This window comes from Crinia signifera, chromosome 11, assembly GCF_055691185.1.
Source record: "Crinia signifera chromosome 11, ASM5569118v1, whole genome shotgun sequence".
Classification (NCBI taxonomy): Eukaryota; Metazoa; Chordata; class Amphibia; order Anura; family Myobatrachidae; genus Crinia; species Crinia signifera.
Window position 1 is genome coordinate 14,968,282 of NC_139227.1, and position 13,419 is coordinate 14,981,700.

Here is a 13,419-nt window from a genome sequence, read left to right on the forward strand (position 1 = left end):
ATTCTGAGAGAGTCTTCAGCGCAGCTGGGAACCTTGTTAGCGATCGGCGTAGAAGGTTACTTCCACAAAACGTGGAGAAGATGCTCTTCATAAAAATGAATTTCAAATTCCACGAACTGGACCTCCTTCGCCAACACTTACGTCCTCCTACTGCACACAGTCCTCCTGTATTGGCTGATTCCAGCGACGACGAATTAATTGTGTGTCAAGAAGAGGATGAGGCTGAGGAATCTGACGCTGAGGATGACCTCTGGAAAAGCCAGTTTGTGCAATGCCCATTGCCTTTTATTTTTCGTGGGGGCCCAAACAAACCAATCATTTCAGCCACAGTTGACAGTCCCTCCCGCTGCAGTCCCTGTCGCTGAAATGATTGGTTTGTTAAACTGTGCATGTCCTGTATTCAACATAAGGGTGGGTGGGAGGGCCCAAGGACAATGTCATCTTGCACCTCTTTCTGCGTCATTTTGTGGGCTCTTTGGAGCTTCATTAATTTTAAAATCTTTGATGGATGAATGGTGGGGAGATGGGTGATTTATCTCGCCACCTCATCTATTATAGATTCAATGATGTCATCGGGGACATCCATGAACTCACCCTAACTATTATTATCGTACTTCTTTTTGGATGGGATGTCCCGGATGGATGGCTGGGTCGGAGGGCCCCAGCAAATGTTTTTCTTCTTCTTTTTTCATCTTTTTTTGGCTCTAGCCAGCCATACCAAACAAATTAACCTTAGCGGTAAATTGGGTGACAGATGTCGCAGACTCATTGACCTCACAAACACCACAGTCTAGGGTGGACTAGATCTCCAAACCTGGGGTCCTAGAGAGGTGGAGGAATTTGTTCATCTGCCACCAACTACCCCCCTCCCCTCCACCAATTAGGTGATAAATGAAGAGGCGACTGGAAATGTTCCCAGAGTTCACCGATCAGTTTATTATAGCAATTGATAATTAATTAATCACTAATCAGAAAATCAGGTCAGATAGGGGTCTTATTAGATTTCAAAGTGATACAAACAGATACTAAATATATCTTTTACATATTCTCGCCTTTTATTTTTTTGACTTGAATTGACAAGCGCTTTGCTTTCCTTTTGTGGTGAGTCTTTCGTAGGACTCTTGTACAGAATTTTTTGCAGGACTCTTTTTTACAGGACTTTGGTCGATACGTTGGAAAGCAGTTGGTGATTTTGCACTTAATCAACGTTTCACCCTGGTTTCCTCACTTTTCTTTTCGGAAGACTTTTCTGAAGACTTCATCACCTTTTGCTTTTTGGGCGTGGAGTAAGTTGTACTCTCTGCAGAGGTTCCATTGCAGATCCTTTTCCTGGGAGACTGATCATTTGGTAGATTTTTCTGTTGCATTTCTGTACTATGGCTTGGTCATTTTTCTTTCTGTTTTGTACAATCGGACATGTAAATGTCAGGCTGGGTGGTAGGGCCCTACCTCGTCTTTTGGTGCCTTTTGGCTCTTTGGAGCAGAGACATCCGTGGTCTTCGCCATTCCTCTAATTATCATATATATTTATTGGATGGGATGTCCCGGATGTCGGGCTGGGTGGGAGGGCCCCAGCCAATCTTTTTCTACCTCGTCTTTTGGTGTCTTTTGGCTCTTCGGAGCAAGAGTAAATATTTGGCCATCTGATGGATGAATGGTGGGGAGATGGGTGATTCACTCTCCATCATCATCCATTATGGATGACAATATGTCCTCAGAGACATCCGTGGTCTTCGCCATTCCTCTAATTATTATATATATATTTATTGGGTGGGGGGGCCACAGCCAATCATTTCCTTCCTCGTCTTTTTGCATCTTTTTTGGCTCTTCGGAGCAAGAAAGACTTTTTGGGCATCTGATGGATGAATGGTAGGGAGATGGGTGATTCGCTCTCCACCTCATCCATAATGGATGAAAAAATGTCCTCAGGCACATCCATGGTCTTATCCATTCCTAGACCGAGTGCCTGGCTTTGGGAGGAACACACATGAATTGGTCATATCATTGGGATATGATGGATGGATTGATGGATGGTTGGGAAAAAGAAGGCCCAACAGCTGCTGATGGTCAGCGTACTAGACCAAGCGCGTGGCTTCGGGAGGAACACACGTCAAGTGGTGAAGTGGTGGAATGCACGCCTATCCAGTCTGTTCAAGCTTGATAAGCAGGCAACTGTTCCCAGCATCCAGAAACCACTTGACCTCACACCAGATAGTGGTCTTATTAGATATTAAACTGATACAAACAGATACTAACTTGCAGACACAGTCAATGCTGCACCAAACGCCCACTGTTCCTTGGCTGCACATGCCAAACTGCAAAATCAATCCACATTGGGCTCTTGGTACTTGTGTGGAGGTTCTTCTAACAGAGGAGCGCAGCTACAAGGACAATTTCAACTGCCACCCTATCTGCCCCTGCAGTGCTGCTCTGCTTCTAACATGTGCCAGGTTGGAAGTGTAAGGTCCACCTGTATGTGATGCCCACTGCTGTCGCCTAGCCTAGACATCCAGCTACCTCAGGATAACCTTTTGGCCCTACTACAGTAAATGAAAACGATTTTGTGAGCTGTGAGGTGATCAAAATTGACTAGAAATGAGTGGAAACTAATGTTATTGAGCTTAATAACACTTTAGGGGCAAAAACAGGCCTGAAAACTATTATTTTAGCAATTTTTAGCATTTTTCCAAATAAATCCAGATCCAAAACCAAAACCCGCAAGGGTGGTTTTGCCAAAACCAATCTAGATCCAAAACACGAAGGGAGATCCAGATCCAAAACCAAAACCCGAAAAAGTGCCCGCCGCACATCTCTAATTGTTAGACAGACCTTACATCGACAGCCATTACATAGACACCATTAGTTCGACAGCTCAATAGGTCGACATGGTTTTAGGTCGACATACCATTAGGTCGACATGTCATTAGGTCGACAGGTCGTTAGGTCGACAGCTCATTATGTCGACAGCTCATTAGGTCGACATGTTTTTAGGTCGACACTGCCATTAGGTCGACAGTCTCTATGTCGACAGTCAAAAGGTCGACATGGTTTTTTTTTACTGTTTTTTGAGCCGACATGTGCCGACAGGCGGTATTTCATGCCCTACTATCCACTAGGGCGTGGTGGGAGAATAAAATAGTGTGCCGAGCGCAGCGAGGCACCGTGCCCGAAGCATTGCGAGCGAAGCGAGGGGCTGCGGTACACTTCAAACTGTGTCCATGTCGACTGTGTCGACATTTCGGCCAAAAAACAGTGAAAAAACCCATGTCGACCTTTTGACTGTCGACATAGACACTGTCGACCTAATGGCAGTGTCGACCTAATGAGCTGTCGACCTAATGAGCTGTCGACCTAACGACCTGTCGACCTAATGACATGTCGACCTAATGGTATGTCGACCTAAAACCATGTCGACCTATTGAGCTGTCGAACTAATGGTGTCTATGTAATGGCTGTCGATGTAAGGTCTGTTTAATATCCGTCCCAGACCCAGTAACTCCAACCATTTGTCTTTATTTTTCCCTTTTTATACCGTTTATACAATCTTACGGGATGCGGTCATTTGGTCTATAGCATGATGGTCGACAGTAATTAGGTCGACATGGGAAAAGGTCGACATGGTTCTAGGTTGAAAGGTCATTAGTTCGACCGTCAAAAGGTAGACATGGGGTTTTTCACTGTTTTTTGAGCCGACATGAGCCGACAGGCGGTATTTCATGCCCTACTATCCACTAGGGCGTGGTGGGAGAATAAAATAATGTGCCGAGCGTAGGGAGGGGATGCGGTGCGCTTTAAACTGTGTCCATGTTGACTGTGTTGACATTCGGGTCAAAAAAACGTGAAAAAAACCATTTCGACCTTATGACTGTCGACCTAGACACTGTCCAACTAATGACCTGTCGAACTAATGACCTTTCGACCTAGAACCATGTCGACCTAGACCCATGTCGACCTAATGACTGTCAACCATCATGCTATAGACCAAATGATCCCAACCCAATATTACTTGGTCCCTTGAATATACACTACGGGGAGTATTTCCGGTACTTGTGTAGTTTCATGGCGCCCGATATATCAGATGCAATATCGGCCGATATATCGATGCGATCCTATGCGATTTTTTACCTGTTCATAACCCCACTATCCACTACGCATTGCCGATATTGCATCCGATATATCGGGCGCCGTGAAACTACACAAGTACCGTATTTCCTTTAAATTTGTTCAAAGACTAATTATGTGCACTAACCAATAGCATCAAATCAGCCATGAGCTCTTATCAGTTATACGTAGATGCGTCACGGGGTATGTACATATGACATCACAGTACCAACTGAGGCCCGGAATATGTACATACGGCATCACAGTACCAACTGAGGCCCGGAATATGTACATACGGCATCACAGTACCAACTGAGGCCCGGAATATGTACATACGGCATCACAGTACCAACTGAGGCCCGGAATATGTACGTACATACGGCATCACAGTACCAACTGAGGCCCGGAATATGTACATACGGCATCACAGTACCAACTGAGGAGGGGGGGGGGGGTGCTTAGCAACATAACATGTATGTAATATATTAATATATGTGTTGGCTGGTTATGTTGACATGCAGGAAGGTCAACATGAGTCTAGCTCGACATGGGTTAGGTCGACAGGGACATTACTTCGGCAGGGGTAAGATCGACAGGGTCATTAGGTCAACATGGGTAAGGTCGACAGTAAGAAAATCAACATTTTTTTTATTATTTATTTTTTTTCTTTCCCTTATGTCGACCCAGTCAACATAAACACTAAAACGTACCACCGCGTCCCCTGGCATGGCTCGCTGCGCTTGGCACACTATTCTACTCTCCACCAGGCCATAGTGGATGGTAGGGCATGAAATACCGCCTGTCGGCACATGTCGTGTCGACATGGACACTGAGACGTACCACCACGTCCCCTCGCATTCAGGCACAGTGCCGCGATATGCTTGGCACACTATTTTATTCTCCCACCACACCCTAGTGGATGATAGGGCATGAAATACGCCCTGTCGGCACATGTCGGCTCAAAGAAACAGTAAAAAAAAAAACATGTCGACCTAATGACCCATGTCAACCTAACCCATGTCGACCTATCTGCATGTCGACCTAGTGGTGTCGACCTACTTGGTGGTGACCAGATGACCATATCCCGCTCAGGCTTGGCCCATTGGCTCCCAGGAGTCTGGGGGAACCTTAGAATTAGAGTGAAACCAAATGCTGGGTTCGGGTGGTGCCACGTGGTCTCAGTGACAGATACAGCCGGCCCATCACTGATCGAGTCTAAAGATATTACACTGAGGGGTGCCGACCGATCTCCGAGGGCCAGGTACTGGGAGGGGCGTGGCCAAAGTGGGAGGCGTGGCCACGCAGGTCTAGTGTGTATACAGCCACATCCGAATACGAGATGCGTCATCAGGTATCACATGTAACATATCTGTTTGGCTGTTGCCATGACTACGCACTAGATACATAGGTTTCTAATAAAAGATCAGAGTTATACCGACCATTGCGAAGAGTCGAAGACAGAAATGCCTCTGACTGAAGATGGGGTGGGTCGGTCCCCAAGGAAATCGAGAAAACAAAGGAAGGGTGATAAGCAGCGCTGAATTAAAGATGGGGAATCAATTTTGTTAAAAAAGAATACATTTAATGTAATACAAATGAATAAAATAATGATAAAGGATGTACATTTAAAAACAAAAAAAAAAATGGTTAATCCAGATCTCACGTGGTAGGGAATGTCCACACTTGTAATGTGCACGACCTGTACTGTCCTCACTGTCAATGGTCCCTGTGAAGGGCAAGGTCCACAAGGGAATGGAGACCCTTGTGGGGTGAGTATTCCCCAAATTGGATACAAATGATGGTGAGGTAGAAGTTGGGCTCCAAACATCAGCCACTCCCTCAACCACCACACTCACCCCACAAGGGTCTCCATTCCCTATTGGACCTTGCCCTTCACAGGGACCATTGACAGTGAGGACAGTACAGGTCGTACACATTTCGAATGTGGACATTCCCTACCACGTGAGATCTGGATTAACCATTTTTTATTGTTTTTAAATGTACATCCTTTATCATTATTTTATTCATTTGTATTACATTAAATGTATTCTTTTTTAACAAAATTGATTCCCCATCATTAATTCAGCGCTGCTTATCACCCTTCCTTATACAGACCATCCCCTTTACAGAAAGTATGGGGAGAACGGTCCAGAGCATTGGACACAAACACTACGGGGTGAATGTACTAAGACGGGCGTTCTGTTGATGATGGGATGTTTCTATCTATCTTCTAGAAGGTGCTAAATAAATAAGTAGAATCTGATTGGTTGCTATTGGCGACATCTCATCTTCAATAGACCTCCCATCTTAGTACATTTCCCCGTTTGACTATTGTTTACACACATTTCCAGGTTACCTCCTTTAAGATTTGTTGGTGCGATTCTGTATCATCGTCCTTCAGAATATCCTAAATGCAAATACAGCAGATGTTAGGTGTTTGGCCATTGCTTCGTGTGCTCACAGTAGGTTTACACTATGAGGCCTGATTCAGACCTGATCGCTGATCTGCAATGCTGTGAGTAGATAGCCATCCCCCAGACAGAAAGAAGACCGCACCATTTAAATCTGCAGGTGAATTGCGAATGGATCGATAATCGCGATCCACCCGTAAATTCATCCGCAATTCCCGAACCACTGAATTACTTTTCCAGTCTGTACAAATATAAGTTCGATCCTGGGGTACAAATATAAGTCCAGAGAATGGGGTGATGGAGGCCGGCACTGACGTCACAGACCTTCCCTTAAAATGCCTGTGTTTTCGGACACTCCCAGAAAACGGCAGTTGTCCCCCGATCCCCAAACGCTGAAATCCTGTCAGTCGTGCTCCGGCCACTGTGCGAGTACGATTTCTGTCACTATTCACCCTCGCAAAAGAACAGCGATCGACCCTGAATCAGGCCAATAATGTGGAGATAACTGGTACAACGTGTTCCTGATATCTACAACTGGATTCCTCATCATTTTCATTCTGAATATTTATAAAAAGTTAATAAAAGTTAAATAAGTACTTGCTTTTAGTATATATTTTGCTACTTTTAGGGACCACTGTTGCAATTGTTCTTCCTCTTCGCCCCTTTGCCTTTCTGTGTCTTCCCTCCTTCTCTCTATCACCTACTTACCCCAGGCTCTCCCCAATCGCCCCGGAATCCTAAATCTCAATATTCTGATATATTGATGCCTTATGACCAATGTTCCCTCTAATTTTACGAAGGCTTTGTGCAGAAAAAGATATTGGCTGTGCAACTTTGGAAGGAAATGTACATTTTTGTGCGTCACATAACGTATACAGGCCTAGGTTTCGAGTTCTGTTGAGTTAATAAAGCAATTTGAATGTTTACAGACTTCACACACCACACATATAGACTATAGCAGTGATTTTCAACCTTATTAAACTCGTGGCACACTAAAACAAGATTTTAACCTTTGTGCGCTCAGTTGTAATGTCTGTGCGCGGGCTCGGCAAATTGTGTGCGCGCGCACACGCGCACAGCTTAGAGGGAACACTGCTTATGACTATAACTTGTGGAGCAGCTGAAGCCAGGGAGCTCTGCCATCACTTCAGCCTGGAGAAATGAGGTGACCCCCTCATTCCTCCACTGCCGCCCCCCAGCTGTGCACAGTGCAAGAGCTAATCTATATTGAACAGAAGAGCAATCTCTGACAGGACATGGGGATGTCACGGATATCATGGAGATACGGTCTGGCAGAGCTAGGGTCTCATACACACTGGGTGGCTTTGAGGACGGCTTTGCATGGCGCTGCGCTATGCAAAGCCGTCCTCTCCCCGCTGATGGCGCCGGGCAGGGGGAAAGCCGCTCAGTGTGTATGCACTGAGCGGCTTTCCCCCTAGCGATCATCGCTCTCCATACACGCTGGGCATAGTCACCCAGTGTGTTTGGACCTATAGAGTATTTATTGTGCAGCTGCTCTAGACAGAGTTGTGATTGTAACGGTCTCTCTTGGGGCAGCAGAAGAAGGTCTTTGGTGACAGATATATCTTTCAGAGTCTTTTGAAATGAAAATCTCCTAGTGTGTATGGACCTTTAGGGAGCAAGCAAGACCAGGGCCAGTGCAAGGCACTAGAGCGCCCCAGGCGGGGGGCTCCAGTGCTCCCCCCGGGGGCGCTGCAATTCGGCCGCTGCTGGGGGAAGGGGCAGATGTCAGGTGCCACTAAGTGCCGGGTCATGTGGCACATCGTTCCAGGGGGGGGGGTTTTTGCCAGGGGTGGGAGGTGCCGGTGATGCCGCTAAGTAACTCCAGGGGTGGGGAGGGGGAACGGGTGATGCAGCGGCGGCTGACTAGACGCTTGGGGCCCCCCACACACACCTGCTGGCGCCACTAACCTACATCCAGGGGGGGGAACCAGCTCCTAACTGCCGCCCTCCAGTGGCCGGCGCCCTAGGCAAATGCCTAGAGCTGCCTAGTGGTGGCGCCGGTCCTGAGCAAGACCTATGCATGGCCATGGAATGGGGTGACCCCAAATCCATGCAAACACCAATGGTACAAGACCATACTTTTCAAACATCCATTGGCATCCCTACTTTGAGTGTGGAGAGTCAACCAGGGAAGAAGGCTTGGAACTGAACAAGGAAGGGGGGGGGGGGATTTTGAAGGGACCATTCTTTAGAAAAATTGCAGGGGGGGGGGGGGGGGGGGGGGGCTGAGCAGCACAAGACAAAGTCCAACTCTAGGAGGTGTATACATATCCCTGCATTCAGGAAGCTATCGGTCACCGACCGTGACATCTCTATACGGAGAATCCAGACAGGGCTCTGTAGTACCCTTACCCTCTCCCCCCTACTCCCCTAACCCTCCCTGCTGGTGCCTAACAGTAACCCCTGCCTCGCACCGTATAAACCTAACCCCTCCCCCTACAGCGTAACCCTATGTCCCCCCACTAGTGCCTAAAATGAACTTTCCCTTCCCTTGATTGTCCCTAACCCACCCCAGCTGCCGGTATTCTGGCTTCACCGTGTTCTGATGGCAGACGAGATTCCAGCGTCGGTATACTGAACCCTGGCATACTCCGGGATGTTGGCCACATCCCTACCAGGAACTGTGCAGAACAGGGACAGAGCCTTATAGGTATAGTAGATGAGATCACCAGTGGAATAAATGATTAGTTTGATTTACATATGGGTCAGATACTTTGCATTGATTAATATCTGTAGCATTAGCCTAGAACCTACCTTAAGCTCAGCTCCCGTGAGTCTCAGAACCAAACGCTCGTCAAGGAAATAGGCCAATGCTAGGGAGTCCAGGACATGCTCAGAAAACCAAAAGTACAACATCCTGTTGTCTGTTAGCAGGGAAGGGCAGAAGGTGGAACTGTTATAGTCAACAGTGAGGTTCTTATAGGCCAGAAGACCCTAAGGGAGAGACAAGTAGATTTGTGTGTGTGAATGAGATCAGGTTTAATTACACACAAAAAAAAAGATTTTTGCTTATACCCTTTTCACACCTCTGACCCAAGATATAGCCACGCAAACTGGCTCCTTCCCTTGGTGTGAAAGGGTTAACCCAGGTTATGTGTCCCAGCTTCTTAAGGCCCCCTCACGCTAGTGAGATTTCACCTGATTCAGACGGATCGGGCAGAGAAATTGGGTGAAATCTGTCAAAATCATATGTGTTTGACATCCCATCCGATCCGATGCATATCCCAGTGTGCATTGTATGGGGAGGTTGAACTTCCTGCACATAGGATATATCGGATGTGCGACCTAAAAGGTACACATCACTGGTGTGCACCTCACGGGGAGTCCGTCTTCAGGAAATGCTATAATCCAATCAGAGTTGTGTATTATGACAGTAAATAACTGTCTGTCAAAGCTAAGGGATGCTGGGAATACAAGCGTACCTGTTGGATGGGATTATCTGAAGGAGTTCCCTTTATTTTACATCTGGCATTTTCTTTATTTTATTTAAGAATGATGCAAATTGCTCATTTAGAATTACAGATTAAAAATATATTGATGTCGAAAGCAAGAGTATTAAAAATGCTGTGAGTTTATTTAATGCCCATGAAAGCCTAGATAGGTGTTCCATAGCAGGTTTTACTGTATACATTGCTCTATAACCAATAGTGAATTAGCCGCTAGATTTATAGTAACAACATTATAAAAAAGTCAAAAACAACTTGGTACTTGCTTGTAAATCTAACGGCTGCCTGCAATTCGCATCGTGTTACATTTACCCCAATGTCTGCTTGCCTGATGCACAAAAATATATCTGAGCCCCATACACCAGCAATTAATTGTGACAATCATCCATTCTGGAGATGATTGTCACAATTAATCTTTAATGTGTGGGCTCCCCCTTTTGACAATCCCGATCAAAAATTGATCGGGATCGCCAATCGATTGCTGAATCAGATTTTTATACATCTGGTTTTAGTGGAGTTTCATTTCTGTATGTGTGCGCGTTCTAACCTTGTGGCGAGACTCCATGTAATTCTCTTTTATGACCGGAAAGGATGTGACATCAATATTCACTCCGATATCTCCATCGCTCAGGAAGTTCTCTGCAGAGAGATTGGAGAAAATATTGCAATATTTTTGCATTCAAAAACAAACCCCGTTTTACACAGGACTGGAACGTGCCATATACGACCCTTTCTCCAGTGTACGATTTACCTGCTCTGTCCTGAATAAAGCTGGCAAGCAGGTTGGCCACAGAATTAATTTCTTTACATATCTGTAACACAAACAAGTTAAATGTAGACATTGGTAATAGAGCTGGGATCGCCAGAGTCTGTCTGCTGGAAACCTGACAATGCGGAGACTGGAGCCTTCATTATTGACAGCTCAAATTATATAGACAATCAGGTGATGTATTGTCTATATACTATATACTATTATATAGTACTACACTATATATAAAAGGTTAACTACTCCTCACTTCTGAGGTGGAGTACCGCCAGTGACCACTAGTCAGACCAAATTACTTCTTTGTGGGCTAAAAGATGTCATAACAGAATGTGAAAGCAATTTTTGTATTTTGGACTATGCTGCGGGCCCACTCCTTATCTTAATATGAGTATCCATTCAGCTCCACACGAAGGCCCTCATTCTGATTGACTCTGTCCCCGGCGTGTTCGCACCGGGGACCGATGTTTTAGCACTGCGCATGCCTATATGCAGGCCTGTTGTGCGGGCACTTTCGGCAACTTGCATAGTCGTCATGGCACCCGCACATGGGGGGAGCGGGATGAGGGCAGGCAGGGGACGTGTGCATGCAACACCAATTGCACTGTATAAACCGTTCATCCCCGAGAAGGGTGTGTGACTGTGACATAAGGGGAAAAAGGCATGATATAAAGTGGGAGGGAAGCCATTTTGTTTTATGAACCTTTTTTTATCCATCCGGGGGTGGGAGTGTACCCAGCATTCCTGGAGATGCTGAGCTGGTCCATGCACTGCAGGCTCCTCCTCATTGACAGGAGCACAGTGCAGCACCCAACTTTCTTTTACTGAGGAGCTGGTTATTTGGTGTCTCCCACTGAAAGGGTGACACCCAGGTGCGGTCCACATCCCCCTAGCCAGTTCCTAATTCATTAGCAAATAACAAAGGTTTTCTGTGTAACGATAGCGCTGTTTGTCACTTAACAACATATATCCCAGCATTATCCTGGTAGAATATGACAGGTTAATGAGGTAACAACTCTGCAAAGTACAAAGTTGTGGTATTTAGAGGAATGCGTAGGGCTGTGACTCAAACCAGGGGCCCAGGGAATCTGCAAAACCACCTCCAAACGCAGCCACCTCCACTAAGAAGCATATAGCTGTGTTTTCTATGACATTTTCTGGTATTTTCTGACATTTTGTGATCTACGGCTGATAAAACAAACGCCATGAACACCAAACTGGATAACATATGCATCGTGCACAACAAACTAAAGTGTATGATAATAGAATGAAAGTGTGGGATGTATTTGGAGTACACCCTATGGACCTAAATCAGCTTTTATCGCTACTCGGCGAATTTGCGAATCAAGGGACTATCATATTATCATATGACTGCGCTCCGTACCCTATTGTGCATGCGTAAGGATGATTGCTGGAAGAAAATGTTATAAATATTGATCATAAACACAATCCCGCGCAATGTGAAATAAAGAAATAAAGAAATAGTGTATATGTGTGTGTTCGTGCAGAGGCGGAACCACCATTGGTGCAGCAGGTACCCATTGCACCAGGGCTCCTGAGGACTAAGGGGCCCACTGCTTCACAGACCAGCAGATTATACCCCTATCACCCACTGATGTGGGGCCCAAATTATACTTTTGCACCTGGGCCCACCACTCACAAGTTCCTCCACTGCGTTGCTTATGTGTGCGTGTATATGTTGCTGCGCTCGCCACGCAACGGGCCCGGTGCCTTGCAAACTATTTTATTCTCCCTCTATGGGTGTCGTGGACACCCATCGAGGGACAAAGTGCCGGCATTGTGGCGGTCGGGATTCCGGTGTCGGTATCTCATCTGTCGGGATTCCAACTGCCGGCATATTGACCGCATCCCGTTTAATCAATATATTGCATGTATTTGAAAGTTACACAATTGTGCTTGGCCAGGTGTATGCGGAATTGAATGCCACTTAGGCCTGCTGGCTAGCGCCCCGCCGAACACACTCAATCCCCCTCTGCCCAAATCCCCACACTAGCATATGAGTGGATGTGTATGCTTACACTGCCACTCGCATGCGGACACGCGGAGGAGAAAACATTGGATGGTCCATACTCCACTATACGCTGAATTGGGGGGCGGGCACTGACGTCATGAGACACAAGTAACTTTTGAGTATGTATTTGTTATTTTTCTTACTGTAGCTGTCCTTCTCCCAATTATTATCGTCTCACAATATCTCTGAAGGTAACACAATACGGCGTCCATTTACACAAGCTGATTATGTGGGTGGAGAAGGTTGGAGAACATTTGACAGACCTCCAGGGTTCATTCCACAGCCTCTCTGCTGACTGCATCTTGTGTCATGCAACTGTGGTTGTCATGGTAGTTCATGACACTGTGCAGAATTTAAAAATCATTAATACTGTAGCAACTTAAACAAAACATAAGGGAAAATTGTTACTGCCAGCATACATTATAAAGAAATCCAGCACCAAAGAACTTCTCTCCAGCCCATTCGGTGATGTCACATAAGGAGGAGGGACAACAGCAGAAACTGAGATTTATGTCTTACCTGTTAAATCTCTTTCTTCGAGGACGTCAGGGGCCACAGGGATAACAGTGGGTATAGGAGTGAGGTCACAACCAATCCAGCACCAGAAAGGTTAAAAACTTCTGGCTGTCTGGAGACAGCCCC

General features: G+C 46.0%; 1 protein-coding gene across 4 annotated transcripts in view; it reads right to left on the minus strand.

Annotated features, from left to right (window-relative positions):
• CETP (cholesteryl ester transfer protein) overlaps positions 1-13,419 on the minus strand; it is a 63,862-nt gene that overhangs the window by 18,710 nt on the left and 31,733 nt on the right. For all 4 annotated transcript variants that reach the window (XM_083165100.1, XM_083165099.1, XM_083165101.1 and 1 more), the window contains 4 exons: positions 10,734-10,794; positions 10,530-10,621; positions 9,291-9,470; positions 6,458-6,508 (listed from right to left, as the gene is read on the minus strand). In XM_083165100.1, coding sequence (XP_083021226.1) covers positions 6,458-6,508; positions 9,291-9,470; positions 10,530-10,621; positions 10,734-10,794 — 384 coding nt within the window. The remainder of the gene's footprint in view (positions 1-6,457; positions 6,509-9,290; positions 9,471-10,529; positions 10,622-10,733; positions 10,795-13,419) is intronic.